The following is a 20,112-nucleotide window of genomic DNA, read 5'->3' as shown; positions in this document are numbered from 1 at the left end:
GTTTTGGCACCTTGTCAAAGGAGATTAGCAGGGAAGGGGCTTCCCAATGAAGCGGCGTGCTGATGTCCTAGCTTGCCAACCCCCTCCACAGGCAGAGAGGTTCAGGGGTCCGGGGCTGAGATCCTCCGCAAAGCTGCTGCCTGAACCGAGCTTGAACACTGGAGAAAACTACAGAATCAGACCTGCATCTGACAAGATTCTGAACAGGAACATGACACTGCCCTGCACAGCAATCCAGCTGTCTAACAGCCTGGCATACACTGCCCTGCACAGCCATCCTGCTGTCTAACAGCCTGGCATACACTGCCCTGCACAGCAATCCTGCTATCTAACAGCCTGGCATACACTGCCCTGCACAGCCATCCTGCTGTCTAACAGCCTGGCATACACTGCCCTGCACAGCCATCCTGCTGTCTAACAGCCTGGCATACACTGCCCTGCACAGCCATCCTGCTGTCTAACAGCCTGGCATACACTGCCCTGCACAGCCATCCTGCTGTCTAACAGCCTGGCATACACTGCCCTGTAAAGCCATCCTGCTCAGCTCAATAGCAGTGAAGTGTGCCAGCACTATAACTCAGCTCAATAGCAGTGAAAGTGTGCCGGCACTGTAACTCAGCTCAACAGCAGTGAAAGTGTGCCTGCACTGTAACTCAGCTCAATAGCAGTGAAAGTGTGCCGGCACTGTAACTCAGCTCAATAGCAGTGAAAGTGTGCCGGCACTGTAACTCAGCTCAACAGCAGTGAAAGTGTGCTTGCACTGTAACTCAGCTCAATAGCAGTGAAAGTGTGCCGGCACTGTAACTCAGCTCAATAGCAGTGAAAGTGTGCCTGCACTGTAACTCAGCTCAATAACAGTGAAAGTGTGCCAGCACTGTAGGGGAGCAGTGTGGAGTAGTGGTTAGGGCTCTGGACTCTTGACCGGAGGGTTGTGGGTTCAATCCCCAGTGGGGGACACTGCTGTTATACCCTTGAGCAAGGTACTTTACCTAGATTGCTCCAGTAAAAACCCAACTGTATACATGGGTAATTGTATGTAAAATAATGTTATATCTGTATAATGTGAAATAATGTATAATGTGATATCTTGTAACAATTGTAAGTCGCCCTGGATAAGGGCGTCTGCTAAGAAATAAATAATAATAACTGTAACTCAGCTCAATAGCAGTGAAAGTGTGCTAGCACTGTAACTCAGCTCAATAGCAGTGAAAGTGTGCCTGCACTGTAACAGATGTATTAATTGTTTTTAACAGACGTCAGAAAATAAATACATTACAAAATGAGTGAATTTTTCATTAACTTACATTTTTCGTTTTTGTTTTTACTAAAGTAGCACCTCCCCAATTATATAGAACAAATTTCTGATATTTTACATCAGGGGTCGGTGAATGTTGTAATCAAACAAGCAAAATGACAAAACAAAAAATGTACCCCGGTTTATTTACAGTCGCTTTTTGTTATTTACGGATGATCCATTTTTAAAAAATGTCAATTTCTTTTACAGGCCGTCAGTAAGTTACGGATGGTTGGCAACTCTGTTCAAATGGTCATCACGGCACACAACAGCGGTTAAACTGCCCCTCTTCTCTCCCCCCAGCATCCTTCACCATGAAGCACAGCGATGGGGAGGGGGCCCGTGCTAAAGGGCTGCCCGGTCTGGTCTACTTCAAACTGAATTCCATAGGCTTTAGAACAAATCCTACAAACTGGCAGCTGTTTTCAAAATACATTTATTTTATTCATTCTTTTCTAAGAAAGAGTGGCAGGCAGATACATCTTCATACAGCTGGATTTATTAAAAAAAGAAACATTTCTGGATTTTGATATATCGCATATTTTTTCTGGCATGTATTTAAGCCAGTTGCAAAAATAATAATAAAAAAATTTCTCTTGCTCTGACCGGTATCAAAAGACAGAGCCTTCGGGCACACTTCGAACTGAAACCTTGAACGCAAGTGTTTCCAGTCGTGAAGGTCACTGGCTGGCCACAGGGGGAGCAGCGGCCAGTTCTGCAGCTACCTGATGATCAAACACACATGCCAGGGACAGGCCAGGCAACCACAGTCTTGAACTACAAACAGACAAGCATTACTGTATGTGCCAGGTAGGTCTTAATATTCAAGTCTGCGTTGCTTTCTGGTGCACTGCTGGGTGCACTAACTATCTCTCCATGACAGACAGCTGCTTTTTCTTTTCAGAGATGCAACAGTATCATTTGAAAAGTCGCGTGCCACCCTCCCGCATCACCCCTTTTTAAATTGAACGGCTTGTAAAACAAAAACGAAAGCAAGCAAGAAAAACAAACCAACGACAACATTTAAATAACAGCCCATTAACAGAGCAGCATGAACTGGTAAATAAGAGGCGTGGGATCAGGAACCCAAGACATCTCCGCTCGCATGCCTGCAATCTCAAGAGCTGCATGTGGCAGTGAGGTGCAGTGCTGGACCAGGGGCAGTATCAGTTCAAATAGCAGTAACACAGTAACACGCTCCAATACTGTTTAATACTGTGATGGATTGAATTAGATTTAATATAAACCGCTGTTTGTTTTGGAATGAACTGTAATGAGCACCGCGGTGACATCTGATGGGACGAACCATGTGGCGTGAGGTTTTGAACAAGCTTCTCTGTTGCGTTATCGGGTTTCAGGATGTGCCTCACTCAGTCCCTGGCAGCGCCGGGCTGTTTATTTGTTTGTTTAAAGGATTCGATTGGAAAGACGCAGCATGACAAACCCTCACATTCTAAATGACAGCTCAGGTGATATCATACACCAAAGCAGTGCCTAGAACACTGAGACGGAATTCGCATTATTGCTTATTGTCTTCCGCTACATGATCCACTTAATAAAGGACAAATGGGTTAAACCCATAGAATTACAGCCTGTGCAATAACTGCTGTACAGTGCAGATGTCCTGTGTAATCAAACAGAGCAAACACTTAATAATAATAAGAGAGTTTTTTTTTTAATATATATATATAAGCTATGTCATCTTATATCTTCTATCTGGCTGCTCAAACTGGGTGAAATTATTTCTGTGTCTCACCTCTGACGAAGACATATGTGCTGGCAGCGGTGGTGCCATCGATGACGGCCTTGATGTCCTGGTAGAAGCAGCGGTAGTATCCGGTGTCGTTGGCGAGGGCTCCGGTCAGCACCAGGGTTTTGCAGTACGGTTTCAGTGGCTTGCCCTGGCACTCCCAGATGGACAGCGAGTGCTGGCTCCCTGGCAGCTCTGTGGGGGACGGCTGGTCCTGACGATCCTTCTCTTCCTGTTTGCTGAGGTCCCGTTCACCGGGCCAGGCCCAATCCAGAGTGTGCTGTCCCCTGAGCAAGGCAACAGCACGGGTCATTCCATTGTATCGACAGCGCAGCAGAAAACAAAGCATAGGGCCGCCGAGACTGCAAGTGACTTTACATGCTCTTATTTGGAATAACTATAAAACATCAGACACATTTAGAAATACTCAAAGAAAGGAACACATTCAGAGATGAAAGTTTTGATCAGAAGTGTTTTTAAATGTCTTCAACATTGAAATTAGTTTTGATCCTCATACTAGAATATAAGTACCTTGATATGTTCCTAAATGTATAAAAGTATAACACACACACACACACACACATACACACACACACACATACACACACACACACACACATACACACACACATACACACACACACACACACACACACACACACACACACACACACACATATTTTAAATGATGGACTGTGACATATTGTCGACATACTGCCAAAAAATACTATTGCGCAGCCAAAAATCCTGCTTGTTTTCTCTACCTTCACAATATATAATTACTTTAGGATTTTTGGCAGTGACAGCCCTGCGGCCGTGGTGCAACTCCTGTGGCTTTGCTGGTTGAGTCGTTCTGGGTTTTCCCATGAGCATCGGAGCTCCATTGGACACACCATCCCTCAGGTGTAGCGGTGGCATGCAGGCTCATACTACAGTGAAACCCGGAATCTCATTGTGGTTCTGAGTTGGGGACAGCAGTCCAGCCTACCTGCATGTAATGGTCAATGTGTCATTGGAGTTAATCACAAGCTCGTCTTCCGGGCTGTCGAGAGTGGGTGGAGTCATAGAATATCCAAGCACCTGACCTGCGAAGGGGAGAGAACGCGGACATCAAATGACTTGACTTTATTGACTCATTGAAGTAGTGCTTGTGGATTTTAGTTCTCATGAAAAAGAAAATAAAAAATCCTGTCGTTCACCATGATCTGTTTCTCCAACTGTGAATTGTGCCAAAATGATTGTGCAGACCTTACTGCACACTTTCAAACAAGTTTCTCACAGGACTTCAAAAAGACTACCGCGTTTTGTGTGAAAATGTTGCAGCTCAGTATAATTTTACTACGGTTATCAGTACTTACCTATGATTTACTATGCCTGTCTGTACACTATGTCTTACTACACTTACTATGCTTTTACTGTGCTTTTGCTATACTGCAGTAAACTGTTATAAGTGTTACATCAAAGTAATTCCAGATCTGGAAAGCTAGCGCATTAACTCATAGTCCATCTCGCCCCAGTGGGAGAGATCAAGTGTAACTGCAGATGGACGTGTTTGGAAGAGGATGGACAGGCGGCACAGAGGACATGACAGATACAGTGCAGGGATGGGTTTGGTGTCTATGGAAGGAGTGGAGCTGACAGCAATGATACCCTGTAGTATGCCAGCCACATCTGACCGCAAAGCAGCCCTAACCTTCAGACTACTCAACCCTCAGCATGGCTCTCCAGCCCCGTTCAGCTCCCATCACTGCCACGATACATTGTGTGCAATCCCAGCCAGCCAGGTGCATCCTGCTCCCTCTGTGTACAATGGAAAGAGCAGCAGCCTCTGTAAATATTTTGAGCTGAACTTTAGACCCCCGTTTATAAACCTCTCAGAGATGTGGAGGGCAGTGTTCACCAGGAACTTGCTGGCCGGGCGCTCAAAGACCTTTACTTTATTTTTTTACTTTCTTCTTCCAATTCATCAAAAGCACATTTTTGATTTTAGTTGAAACTGAAACTTCAAACAAAGTCTATATGCATAATTATAAAACAGGGAGGATCGCTCTCCTAATTATTTAAAAGTGCTGTGTGACATCATGAGATATCACCACAGTTCTCTTGTAAACATATTGTCATTAGTTGTTATTAAATGGGCACATAGCCATTGTATATCACAATATGTCGCTCCAGGGTGTGTGGGATATTGCTACTTCTCAGCTTTTTCCTTTGCCTCAAAACTGTGCCTGTGCCACAAAGACACACCCTGGAGTGCCATAATTCTTAACATGTGCATACTTCATAAATATGAAACAATTTAATTCATTTCTTACTTAATAAGCACCTTTTGCAAAAGTAATTAGATGTGTTTTGAGTTATTACTAGCATTCTTGATCATTTTTGTCTTAATGGTTTTATCTCTTGTTTTGTTGCTGGTCCCGTTCCTAAACCCTGGACCGCATAAGAAGGAGCTGTCTGGTTTAAAGAGATGTGCCTCTCCCTGTCACACAGCTTAACTTAACGCTACAAGCCAAGGACCGGGAGCCAGGAGATGCTGGGATCAGCATTCCAGCTCTTATCCAGGGCGATGCTGCAAGTCTCCAGCTCATGACTTCCTGTTTCAAAGGACCCATGCTAAACTCTGTCTGAACTGAGCTGTGCAGTATGGGGGAGTGGAGCTCCTAATGAGAGATAAAGCAGCCCCAGCATCCCTGCATTACAGAGCCCCAGCATCCCTGCATTACAGAGCCCCAGCATCCCTGCATTACAGAGCCCCAGCATCCCTGCATTACAGAGCCCCAGCATCCCTGCATTACACAGCCCCAGCATCCCTGCATTACAGAGCCCCAGCATCCCTGCACTACAGAGCCCCAGCATCCCTGCATTACAGAGCCCCAGCATCCCTGCATTACAGAGCCCCAGCATCCCTGCATTACAGAGCCCCAGCATCCCTGCATTACAGAGCCCCAGCATCCCTGCATTACAGAGCCCCAGCATCCCTGCATTACAGAGCCCCAGCATCCCTGCATTACAGAGCCCCAGCATCCCTGCATTACAGAGCCCCAGCATCCCTGCATTACAGAGCCCCAGCATCCCTGCATTACAGAGCCCCAGCATCCCTGCATTACAGAGCCCCAGCAGCCTGCGGCTGTTCAAATAAACACGGTCGGACTGTGGGACAGCGAGAAAGGAAATTCCCATCAGGATGGCTCACACCTCCTCTATTTCTGGAACAGCACGCTTCCGACCCCCTTCCTAACACAGAGAAACAATTAGGAAAATGTTCCCTCAGCAAAGCCGCCCATTCGGAGCAGCCGTGTCATTTTAATATATATGGAGATACAAGCTGTATTCTTTTCAATATCCTACAGCATACACATTTATTCCCACCTGCCATTCCTATGACAGCTCTGGCACTGTTAATAAATCATGGCAGAGACAGGGCACATCGGCACTGAATTAACTCCCTGCTAAAACTGAAACATCTTCACAGAGCACGGAGCCAGGCTCTATTTTCTCTCTGAAAGAATGCTGTGGAGTTTCTTGTTTGGCAAGGTGAAAAGTGAGCGGTGATATGGCAGTAGCAACAGCGTGTTGAGTGATGCGTTTAACAGTGCAATCAAGCTCGCATTCTGGATTTGATTAAACTAATGCCACAGCTATTACAGTAAATCCTGAGTAAAGTAATCTGAGGAGCTAATCCTAATTGAACTCATCTGCTGCTGTACAGTATTCTTCCACTGAAAACAGTTTGAATTATATTCTTTTGAAATGTATAGGGCAGTAATTCTGCCATGTTTTTGTAAATGATGCTTTATCAATCCGCTCTGGGCTTTACAATGCTTTATTACACATTGCTATGATTTTACTATGGGAAAGTGTTAAAAGGGATTTGCCCACCTGGAAGATTACAGTTTGAAGCGCACGTGTGAAAAGTGGCACGTTTGCCGTATTGAACCAGAGATGAAAAAGAAGAAGCAATGTTGAAGTTCATACCTTTTATTGGATCAACACAGAAGTCCACATGGGTCCCTTGGGATTTGGGGAGAAATACTGTAGCTGGAGTGTATGAGTTATGATTTTAAAAATGCTCAAACAGCTTGTATATGACTTGAATGGGAGTTTTCTGATAAAATACGTACAGGGCTAAGTTCCCAATGGACTTTACTTTAAACTGTAGTTAGCATGACTGTTTACAGAAAGCAGCAAAGCACCCAATAATGTTACCACCAAGCCATATGTGAACAGATCAGACATCTGATTTAGAGGCTTGCAAGCCGTCTGTTATTCATGTTAGATTTGAAATAACAAAGTGGAGTAAAGAGCTTCAAGAATATAGGACCCGGCATCCAAACTGAATAACTTCTTTGGCTATCGACTGTCCTTGATAAATCTCGTTAAATCATTGTAAAGTAAATAGGGTTTGGCTAGACAGTAAACACTCAGTGTGGGAACCCAATATAAAGGCTAACCATTAAGCAGTAATAGCAGCAGATAAACCCACAGGAATGATGACAATTCAAATGTTGGATTGCAAGTGGATGAAAACAAACACGAGCTGTGGAAAAACATTCACAGCAGCAACTGACCAGTGCAACAGGAAGGCTGGGATGAGAAACAGACCAAGGCAATGCTGTCAGGAGCAGATTACTGACCGTTACTACAGGACATCTTGAAGATCCAGGCTTGTGTTACCTCTTATTAGCATTCTTGACTCACTGTTGAATGAACATTCATGTGGTGTAGCAGCTTCTGTTTGAATCAATGTTTCTAGTGGCTTTCAAGAGACCACGAGAACACAACCACACCTCTGGTCAGCCTGCACAACCGCACCTCTGGTCAACCTGCAGAGACTAGTCTGCACCAGTGGTTAACAGATTAAAACAAGCCAGACAAGTCGTTTCCCTTGACCTTTTTAATTTTTCACAATCCAATAAACTGAATTAATTGAAGATACTGAACAACTAGCGTGAAACCCCCCCTCTCCCTGATCACTACCTGGCACTTCAGCATCCACATCTACTTCATTAAAACTTCTGAAATACCTGCGATCATGGGATAAAACTGAAAACCCCCATAACTGCCACTCACCGTGAGGCTTTACCTCAAAAATGAAGAAAAATAACAATAATAATTGATCAGCAGACTGGCTGGCCGCAAGGCTTTTTAGAGCGGATGCCCATTCTGTTTATTCATCCCATGTTTTCATGATCGCCTGGCACGAGGAATGAGAGATGTGTGTTTGTCTTTAGGGACCGCTGGCTCCGCAGTGAGAAACGTCCTGTCCTGGAAGCCATGCTCTTCTACTGAGAAAACACTTCTCAGAGCCCACATTCCAGCAGGTTGGCTCTGTTACCCAGTCCTGCAATCTGAGGGGGCAACAGGAGGTCAAGAAGAAACTGGCCAAGGGAGATGCAGTTTCCTGGCCCACGGCCCTTAGGTTCCAGACAGCCTCCCTCTGACTGCTGAGCCAAGAGTAAATACTGAACATGGCTAATTCTGGTTTCCCAAGGAAACCCATAATAACGTAATGGTTAACCAAGTACTTGACATGAGTAGCATACTGTGCAGAGTTTTGATCTGGATGAGTTATTACAGCTAAGGTACTGGGAGACAGCACGGCCTGGACCTCAGTGAGTTCAGGGAGGAAAGTGGCCCTTTGTGTTACAGCTTACAAATACTGTAGGAGATGCAGCCCAATGATCTAACCACTGGGCTACTCATACTCACTAATGTTTACAAAGCAGTCAAGCACTTTAACCACTGACCTTCTTAAAGCAGGAATATTTTACACTGGTCCCCTGTGATGAAGTTAGCATTGCTGGCATTATTCTCCTCATAGGAATGTACAGTAGTAGCACAGAGCAGTATGCTGTCAATCCAGAAATATACTTCCACGTCCTGGGAGCCATATAGACTGTTGCAGACAGTTTTATCAGATTTTATTGAGCAGCAGGCAGGCTATGCAGTTACCAGTGGTCTCTCCATCACAATCCCTGCTTAATCTTAGCTTGGCACAGCCGAGTGTCTGTAACACTGATAAGGAGACTAGACTGAACATCAAGTTAGTCAATGTAAACTCAATGGATACAGTGCATATATTAAGGTTGTGTACAATGTTAATGTCACATAACCAAACAACTTAAGCATGCTTTTGTTAAACTTCCAGTGTCTTTGTTACTGCACAAACCGCACTTTGGAGTAAATACCTTCAGAAATGTGACCCAGGGTGGTCTACAGGACCGAAGATCCATCTGAAACTTTCTCATCAGTGAGAAGGCTCTATGCAGCTCTTTCCCTAGCAACCACTACACTGCTTTTATTTTGTAAAGCCCAAACTACCCGTTGCTATGGAAGGAAGAGCTGATCATGCCTCTTATAGATGCTGGAGATCTCACTAAGCACATGACAGATGCCATTTACAATTAAAACAATTATTTCTGAGCTCCTTCGGGGCTACGTACGTTGTTCAAGAAATTGATGTTTTTCAAAATGGATGGACACGATCCAACAATTTCTTTAATTTTCTATTTTTCCGAGGAAAGCTAAAACATGACATGCAATCATTTCCTACTCTGTACTTGAACTCAGTCACACATGAATGCAGAGCCTTTAAATTGAGAAATCCACCATTTCGAAAAAAAAGGGGAATAAACCCCATTGGCGCTTGTATATATTGTGTGTGTCCGCGCGTGTGTGTGTGTGTGCGTGCATGTGTGCGTGTGAGTGTGCATGCATGTATGTGTGTGTGTGTGTGTGTGTGTGTGTGTACATTTTTGTAACTTGGGATAATTTGGCAGGGATAGGGTTAAAATCCTATCCCTGTAAAAATGATGTGCAGAATGTGGTCAGGTTCTGATTGATTGTCGATTAGGCCTTGTGGGTGTCAAGAGACCACCAGAACACAACCCCACTAGACTAGTCTGCACCAGTGGTTAATAGTTTAAAACAAGCCAGACAAGTTGTTTCCCTTGATCTTTTTAAGGAGTAGTTTTCACATTCACAATCCAATAAGGAGGCTTATGGTGGTTAAAGAAAAGGGCTTGTAACCAGGAGGTCCCTGGTTCAAATCCCGGCTCACTCACTGTGTGACCCTGAGCAAGTCACTTAACCTCCTTGTGCTCAGTCTTTCAGGTAAGACATTAGTGACTCTGCAGCTGGTGCATAGCTCACACACCCTAGTCTCTGTAAATCACCTTGGATAAAGATGTTTGAATTAACAAATAATATTAATAATAAACTAAATTAATTGAACATATTGAACAACTAGTTCCGTATAAAAGAGAAGCTTGCAGATACTGCAGCTCCTGGGATTCAGTATAAAAGAGAAGGTGCTGCTTTGTTTTGCATTTTGCTTTAATTGTTCATTTTGTCTATAAGTAATAAAGGTGCCCTACCAGGCACTTACACAGCAACTGCAAACTCCTGCCTCTGTGTCTGCTATTCCTGCTGCTGTCCTGCTTGACTCAACGCTACCTATCGACAGATACTATACGAACACCACGCTACAGTATTACATGGAGGTAGCACTCACAGAACAATTAGCATTGCCAGCAATTACAAGTGGATTTGGAACTGGTCCTGATATTACTGGATTACCAGTGAGGACTACTTAAGACAACTGTTATACCATGTGTATATAAAAAAAACAAATATATATATATATATATATATATATATATATATATATATATATATATATATATATATATATATATAATCTTTATCTTGATATTATCTTTATCTTGCTCTTATTGTATTACTTGTACTGTAACACTTGAAATGTATTTGCTTACGATTGTAAGTCGCCCTGGATAAGGGCGTCTGCTAAGAAATAAATAATAATAAAATAATATATATATATATACACACACACATACACACTGCAGTACCATTCCACTAACAGTTCATGGAATAGATTTAACTTCTGTTTCGTTTTAGCTTCTGCTCATATATTTTATATATGTTAATCTCTTCCATACACAGAAATTTGTCGTTAACATTCAGGAATGGCTCTGACAGTTAAAATTCCTGTCATACATAGATCTTTTCCATATGCATTTCAGCAATTAAGGGCAGATTGAAATGCCATATGTTGCATTAGTGTTGGGCCATCTGGCTGGCACACCGCGGAAGGCGAGGGATGTGGGTGACAGAGATGACTGGCAGTCTGGCAGAACAAGACCCCCGACAACCTGGCAGGGAGCTTCACATTTGGGGTGAGATGTAAAAACGACCTGGGAGTGAAACGCACTGAGAAACAGGCCCCTTGTAGTTTTCCAGAACTGCTTTATAAACATGTCTATCTGAACAGTTCCTAGCATGTGTTCGACGCAAATCTAATTAAGGCTGATTAACAAGAAATGTCATTTGAATTTTGCTGATCCCATAGACCTTGACAGCCTCTGCTAATCCATTCAAATTCAAAACCATTCAGAATGAATTAATGAAACACCATGACCTACAATAACTCATCACTGACACATTTCTGGGAGAATGCAGAGACATCCTAATTGTACTGATCAAAGCTTTTTTTATTTTTTTGCATCTTCGAAATTCCCATTTCCGAACTGAGATCTTTCTCTATAAATCAAACAGCTCCAAGAAAACACGCTCCAGATGAATCTGAATCGTAAGATAAAACTCTAACAGACTAAGTCAAGTAGACACTTCCTAGCTAGTGCCCTCTTCAGTACACTGAAGCACTAATTCAAAACCTACTTCAAAGACTACGATAAAGAAACGAGTCTGTTGGCCTTTCTAAGAAGCGGAATAACTTACAATTTGGTTGTCTACTTGACTTATAGCTTTACCTTAAAGCTGTCAGTGGCCCTGGGCCTTTCATTGTGCAGAAATGACTGCCCTAAGTGTCTCTGCAGTGCGTTCAAAACTCAAGGTGCTTACATGTCCTGGAACTTGTGTGTTTAAACTCAGTTCTGTGTGTGGATGCTTTTGCATTAAAGGGTCTATACAGCATGAACACGTGTCTGATTATACCCATGTTCAGTTGTAGCAAACTCTGATTGACTTCATGCGTTTGGCAGGAGACAACTCCATCTGTTAACACTGACCGAAAGCAAAGCTCACTATTACAGTGTCTTACTCCCAGCTTCCTCTGACAACATACCTGAAGGGGTTCCAGCTCGCAATTTTGGTCAATTAACTTCAGCCCCATGGGCTTTTATCATTGAGCAATGCATTAGCTCAGAGCATTACATCATGCAACTGCTTGGGGTCTTTCAGAATGATGTTGCAGTTAGTTATAATGAACTTGTGCATGTAAATATTATTAATTAATGTCAGGGTGAAGTTTAACGTAATGGCTGAACTCTGCTCTGCTGCTTCTCTCACAGACAGGTTGAATTAATCACGTTTTTCTGCTGAGAAATGTTCGGATCAGCAAGGGTCTGGGACTTTAAGGCTCCTTGCTGAAAGGTCTCTGTGAGCTGGCAGTTTTATTTTAGTGAGCGATTAAAATCGTGCCGAGGGTTCCCAGCTTCCGCAGTTCTGAAGCCAGTTTCTCCTCTTAACTTGCAAGGATACTGAAGTTGGTGGGGGAGTGATTTGTTTCAAGCTTATAGGATGAGATAATCGAGAGCTTTGTTTATAGTCAAGGCTGGTTTATGGATTAATAATCTACCAAACAGCTCTCCCTCTGCTAAAAAGGTTGAGAGCTGGCAATACAGACACTTAACAAAGTGAACACATGGCTAAGGGACTGCCTTACATCGGAGATGGGCTCACTGAAGCTGGATTGATATTTAGTCGTTCGGGCATGAGTGGGTTAAAGTACCTTTTGAATGAAACGAAATCAGAGCAAAACCATTTAATACCCATCTGGGACTACCTTCCTATTGTTTGAACCGTTGTAAAAAAAACGTGTTAAACGGTTTCCTGAAAATATGTTGTTCTCTTATTTCAGATGTTCAAAGCGGAATTCTGAGCCAAGCCTCTGATGTCATCGGAGAGCAGGTCACTCTCCGGAGCCGCTCTCAGGTTCACATTCCCAACACCTCTGAGGTCATCACGGAACAGGTTACCCCTTCGCTTAACCTCTGAGGATGGAGTGTTGGTAGCACGGTGCTCATGGAAATCTATACTCCTTCACCTGATCGCAACGTTGGTGGGGGACGCGATAACACTTCATGATTGGAAAGTATGCACTTTGTTTTGAGTACTACGGTTAGGGATTCTATGGATTGCCTGGTCCTTTTTCTCGGCAGGAAGATGTGAAGTAATATGGGGAGGGTGGCTTTTTAAACACTGCATACTGGGGATTGTGTGTGGTGCTGGCAAAGATCAGAATCACTGTGTTTTTGTACCTTTCACTGTTCATCTCCCGTTCCAAAGCAACCAGGAGTGCTCCTTAACCCAGTTCCCCTAAAAAAACAGTGCAAACGCATACAGAGGGACCTCATAATCACGTAACAAGTGAAAGATTAACGTTAGGTAAGAAAGTGAATGAGTGCTTGTACAGGTGTAAAATATTCATAGAATTATCGAACGTTTATTGGATTATAGCCAAATCCGAATTTTTTTACTCTAAAAAGTATGGTGGCTCATTAAGGACAGTGGGAAACAATTCCATGAAAATGTGTTACATCACGATCACACGGTATATTATCTCGGGATCTCGACATTTCAAACCATTACGTCGAGATCATGAGATGAATTCTCTCAGGATCTAGACATAACACATTTTTATATTTATTTAATCCATGTCCTCAATGAGCCACCATAAAAAAAAAGAGATTCAGACTTTTCTCTGGTGTCGAGAGGGCCTGTTACAATGTTAATTAGTGGGGGATGCTCGTTAAAGAGAGTCATCGGCATCCTTTTAATTTGTTACAGAGAAATTCTTAAAAACAACTCTTTAGGAGCAACAAAATATAATTACAAAATAGTGATGAAAAGATTGCGATCGCCAGGTGCAGAAAATGCTTGTGTAAAAAAATGTGGTCTGCAGTCTGGGACATAATGACGCAGTTTTTTGCGTATAACAATTTGAGTGTCTTTCTTTCACAGTACAATTTCTCAGACTAAAGTACATTTTTATTCAGTTATTCTAAATGCATCTAGTTGCTGTACCCCGGTGCTGTGTTGTTTTTTAATAAAGCAGCCAATCAGACCTGCCAATAACTCCAGTGTTATTGAAGCTGGGAAACCAGATATCAGCAGGTGTGTACACTTCTAGCAGGAGAGAGGAAGTTTAATAGATTTGTAGATTTGTACAATTTAAAACTGATTGTAGCCATTACTGAATTACCTCTATTAGTGCGGGCTGAATGCATGTTTGAACACAACAGCGTGCTTTGTCTAATTTCATTTCCCCGAAACCTGCAGGCCCCGGTCCCATGGGTGGGTGAGGTTTCTTCCTGAATCGTGGGATTGAGGAGCGGTTCTGAATCTTCTCATCACAACCAGCGGGGCCCAATCGCTGGCCTGAACCCTGAAAAAGCATCACTTCAGTAGTGGATGCCAAGGACAAACATCTTTTGTTTTTTATGAATTACAGATTTTCAGCTCCCAGAACAAACACACAGAAAGTCCTACCTTTGGCCAAAACTGTGGTCTTCGCAAGACCCACAAAATGCCTCCCTGAGGGGGGACCGGCTGTATCAAAAAATAATTAAAGAAAAAAAAAATATGATACCAGAACTGTTGGTGGAAATCTGAGGAATGCAAGAAGTCATAAATACAAAGTGAAGAGAAAAACAAGGGTTTCATAGTTTTCTCTCTTGGCAAGAGGCCTGCACTGCATCTGCTAGAAATAAAGGTACCCCCCTCGATCTGAAAAGGCCTCTGGGAAATGCAGTTTTAGAGATCGGGCTTACTGGAACAGGAAAACAAACCCACTGATGTTATGCTTACCTGATGGAGGGATCAAGGGGGTATCTTGTTGCTGACAAAACACTGACTGAGGAAACAAAGTCAGAGTCTGTGTATAAAACAATCGCATTTGAATTTCTAAACGCAGCGCAATACTGAACCCAGTACTGAAAACTGAGTAGGCCTGAACAAATAAAAAGATTTTCAACACAGGCTACATTGTACGAGATACATGAGTTTGTGGAGCTGTTTGTTCTGTGCAGTGCTATATCCCACGGGTGCGTCCTCACACACAGACTGACAGCCATGCATATACAGTACTAGTAGGGCCAGAAGCAGTGCACATGGCATTTCATATATGGACATTGCCACTGCTTGAGCTGTTCCAGAGAGAACAAACAAAAACCTTTCAAAGTAATTACCAAAAAAACGTTCTCATATTGGACGTCTATGTTGTCATTTCATTCAGTCCCTCCACCACATTCCATCAATTGTGAAGACCCATTGTTCTGAGAGGAAAAGCATCCCACCAGTACACTCACACACACACCCCTAAACACACACACACACACACACTGACCACACTGACACACACACACACACACACACTGACATACTGACCACACACACACACACTGATCACACTGACACACACACACACACACACACACACTTTTAAATAGTACTGTGTCCGGCCTGGAGTTGGAGGGCAGCCAGGCCACGGAACAGACCTCCTCCCGGATTTGTGGTGTCAGCAGCCTTTGGGATCCCTGGAGGAGGCTGCCGGGCACTTGAGCAGGGGGATGCACTGTGCGCACCGGGAATCTCTGAAGTACCTTGTTTGCTGTATTGTTTTGGCAAGGACAGAGCTCCAAGAGCGACCGGGCTATTTACCAAATGTCTATTTGCCTCTCGTGAGTTTCCTCTTTCCTGTCTCTAGATCTGTGCTCGGTGAGGATGTCTCAGTGACCATCTGTACTGACTTCCTGCTCACAGCTCCCATCCCAACTATCCCTTCCTGTCCCCTGCTCGGGGCCCGCAGGCATCTCGAGGCGGGAAACTAACAAAACAGAAATGTTTTCATTTACTATCAGTTTGTTTTTGATGTATTTTCATTTATTTAGAAATGATTTCCACAGCAGGACAGCTCATCTGAGCTGCAACATCCCAGTTCCTGCCAGCATAATTCCCACTGCTTCAGCTCGTTCCCCCTGGTTCAGGACCGAGGCGCAAGGAGGTAACGGAAGGACTTCAGTTGTTGTCAGTCGCTGAGCTCGGTTTTTCCTCGTTCCCAGTCCTGAACGTCAACCATTCAGCTACAGTGCAGTGAAAAATGATAGTGATGTAACATGCCTTTCACCCCTTCTATATGTATTCCGTACTGTAGCAATAATAATTACAGCCAAACATCCTTATCAGACCTCCATAGGTAGACAGTCTTTATACAGGTGGTTTAACTGGGGAAACATATAAACTGCACAGGGGATTCCTGACAGGCGTCACTATTAGACAGGTGGTCTGTAATACAGTATTCACAGTAACTCAAACAAACAGGGGCGGTGTGAGATACTCATCAAGACTAGCACAGGAATGGCGTGCTTAACAGGCAGCTCCAGCCACAAAGAAGGCAATTGAGAAATTGACTTCTTGACACTCGTCCTTGTGCTGCTTGGAGCTCGCTTTATCAGCAGGAGGCAGACTGATCACGGTAAGTGCTGAGCGTTTTGTCAAGGGAGCTAAATAAAAGCGTCAGCGTGGAGCGGAGCAGGCGTGGGGGGTAGGGGGGTAGGGGGGAAACGGGACGCTTCCGCAAGGCTTGCCAACGACCGCTTTCCCATGAACCCCTACTGACCTTCCCTGCCAGGACCAGGAGAGCCGCAGCTCAGGAAAATCAAACACAGTTAACTCATTCAGCGCCGCCACCACCTCTCACACACACACACACAGTTAACTCATTCAGCGCCGCCACTGCCTCTCACACACACACACACACACAGTTAACTCATTCAGCGCTGCCACTGCCTCTCACACACACACACACACATACAGTTAACTCATTCAGCACCACCACTGCCTCTCTCTCACACACACACACACACACACACAGTTAACTCATTCAGCACCGCCACTGCCTCACACACACACACACACACACACAGTTAACTCATTCAGCGCCGCCACTGCCTCTCACACACACACACACACACACAGTTAACTCATTCAGCGCCGCCACTGCCTCTCACACACACACACACACACACACACACACACACACACACACACCCACACACCCACACTCACATACATACACACACACACACAGGATAGTCTTTTACATTTTTTTGAAAGCTAAAAAAGACCTGTCCGGAGTTAAAAAGTGCAGATTTAAAACAAGCTGAAGAGCGAATTCTTGGTGTTTGTTTTTACTAGCAATCCACTCATAGAGGACAAGCGTTTTCATTAAGGCTTGGGAACAAATGTATTTACTTTGGACCAAGATCTCGGAGGAGCTCTGGAGCCAAGGCGATTACACTTATGAGCTGCCTTCTATGTCACCACTTCCAAAGGGCACCTGCCTCTCCAGTACCTTTCAGGAGACACTTCTACAGAGTGTTAATGTGCTGGGCTGTAGGGGGCAGGGTTAGAGCAGCTCAGTGAGCAGCACAGCGCTAGGCTACAGTGGGGAGTGTCCTTAGAGGGAAAAAAAATCAAATTATTCATTACAGCAAACACAAAGTTAGAAAAACACACAAGTTTACAAGCAGCTTTCCAGCTACTTTGTAAAGAGGATTTCCAACCTGCTTTTTAGCGTAAGAGAAAACAATGGGATATTTGAGCTCAGGCATTTGTGTCATAACAAGCGAAACTTCATATTCGCAGTGTGCGCAGCAAATAAAAGCAGAATAATAGCCCTCAGGAAGAGGAAATTGCATTTACAGGAACTGAATTGAAATGAAGTGGAGCTGCTGCTGCTGCTGCTGAGATTGACCTTGGAGAAGCTTTGAAGACGCAAGAAGGGTGCGCAGCACTGCAAGCTGAAAAACAAAACCACGTTCATTTGGACAAACTGTGTGACATTGTAATGTACACTGGAAGGCCATTGGGATTCATAATGAACAACTATGATCTAACACAGAGTCAATGTGAGATAAGCACTATGTACAGTAAATACATTGTATCAGTGTAGAGAAGCACTATGTACAGTAAATACATTGTATCAGTGTAGAGAAGCACTATGTACAGTAAATACATTGTATCAGTGTAGAGAAGCACTATGTACAGTAAATACATTGTATCAGTACAGAGAAGCACTATGTACAGTAAATACATTGTACTAGTGTAGATCCTCCTGAGAAGGTGTAAAAACCACCAGTGCTGAATGACGGCTCTCCCAGCAAGCTGCAGCCCCTTCCCTGGGGTTTATTTAGCTAGCAGCAACCTGCTTGTTCAAACCTCCTCACATGTGGCACTGCTAAACTGACAACACTTCATGCTTCACTTCCCCTTCGCAAATTAAACTCAAGTTGTATGAAAGCAGAGACCGAGTATAAATTCTCTGCGGTCTGGGGGTCAATTTCTCTGTTGATTATTGGAACGGAGATTGGAGGGCCTGAACAATCGAACTCTGTATTGTGCTGGCTGGAAACTGAGCTTAAATACCGACAGGGGAACATTCACAGCGACTCAGACAAAGGGGAGAGGGAGTCTCGATGCAGGCCTCTCTCGTTACCTGACTTCAGCAGATCACACCCGCCCCAGTTTGAAGCTGGGCAGTAAGATGTTTAACACGGCACTAAATTTGCTAAAGCATGCACGTCTTTATTCATTTTTGAAGGTCCTCTACAATGCAATCATTAAGCACCTGTAAGTTTTAATAAAGCACTTACAAACGAAACCCAGGCTGTGCAGGTTGAGTTGTGTGACCTAGCAACACAGTTCAATTAAATCCTTCTTTACAGCTCACAATTCAAACAGAAGATTCCCAGAAGACTTTTTCTCTCATGAAATCGTTTGAATCTTTTTCCTTCACAATCACTCAGGAACAGTATGGGCTCAGAATTCTCATTTACTAATGCAAACGTCACCCAGAATAAAAGAACCGAAAGAATGAAAGTAAGAAAGACAGATTCACCATTCGCATACTGGTACCGTATAGTTCATTTCTACACCTTGCTAAACTACTCAGATATTATCAACCTGACGGCACTGCTGCATATTTGTGCAAAATTCCAGTCACGCAGTAAATTAAGTCAGCCATGGATATGTATTGCCTGTGTTTGATTAACACTGGTATGTGTCTGTCTTGCACATAACTTACACTGCCAGCATATTCAATGTATATGTTTTTAATGTCAGAAGGCACTATAGGGTTCATTATTAGGAACAAGGCAGTGAGCCAACTGGACTACAGCAATCCTGAATCCTTCTCCATTATGCATGGCTGGTCCAAGATGAAGGTAAACTGTAGGAGACTTGTGTGCTTTTATCAAATGGCTTTGCAGTTTTGTTATGTTCGTTTTGGACCTCATTTGGTTCAAAATACTAGCAGACCCAAGAAAAGCATCCGACCATCCAATACAGACGTTAAAGAAACCTGTCCAGACTCCAGAATCCAAAATCCTGACTCCAGAATCCAGACTCCAGAATCCAGTCCAGAGTCCAGAATCCAGACTCCAGAATCCAGAATCCAGAGTCCAGAGTCCAGAATCCAGAGTCCAGAGTCCAGAGTCCAGAATCCAGAGTCCAGAGTCCAGAATCCAGAATCAAAACTCCAGACTCCAGAATCCAGACTCCAGAATCCAGACTCCAGACTCCAGAACAGCATGCCATTGACTGCTTGATTGTACAGCTGTCACATTTCTAAAAATTATGCTGATGGTGTTGTGTTTGGAAATTAATTACTGACCCAGTTGGGCTCCAAAGTCAGTTTTCCCCTAACGCTCTAAAAAGTCTCCGGGTGCCCCGCTAATTGGTTACACTCAAACTAAATTTGCCAGAAACGTGATGTTTCTGTGGCAGGAAGCCAGGCATTCTGAGGTGGTCTGGTCATTCCTAAAGGCTTCTATTATGTGGCGAAGCATTTTTAAAGTCTTACAGCAAGCCTCGGCCCGGCCCTGCCAACAATGGCTTCACCTGCTGCTCTTGTGAGGGCACAAAGAGCCCCACAGTCCTACAGCACCAGCAGGTTTCCATTCGCTGGAGGCACTTTAAATGCAGCTATTAGCAACTGGTCTCGTTAGTGTGCATGCTTTAGTAT

General features: G+C 43.8%; 1 protein-coding gene across 2 annotated transcripts in view; it reads right to left on the bottom strand.

Annotated features, from left to right (window-relative positions):
* LOC117431549 (vascular endothelial growth factor receptor 3-like) overlaps window positions 1-20,112 on the bottom strand; it is a 43,768-nt gene that overhangs the window by 18,823 nt on the left and 4,833 nt on the right. For both annotated transcript variants that reach the window (XM_058997126.1, XM_058997125.1), the window contains exons 2-3: window positions 4,033-4,129; window positions 3,051-3,331 (exon numbers count right to left, since the gene is read on the bottom strand). In XM_058997126.1, the coding sequence (XP_058853109.1) occupies window positions 3,051-3,331; window positions 4,033-4,129 (378 nt within the window). The remainder of the gene's footprint in view (window positions 1-3,050; window positions 3,332-4,032; window positions 4,130-20,112) is intronic.

This window comes from Acipenser ruthenus, chromosome 23, assembly GCF_902713425.1.
Source record: "Acipenser ruthenus chromosome 23, fAciRut3.2 maternal haplotype, whole genome shotgun sequence".
Lineage (NCBI taxonomy): Eukaryota > Metazoa > Chordata > Actinopteri > Acipenseriformes > Acipenseridae > Acipenser > Acipenser ruthenus.
Note: the sequence above shows the minus strand (reverse complement) of the source record. Positions and strands in the feature narration are given on the sequence as shown.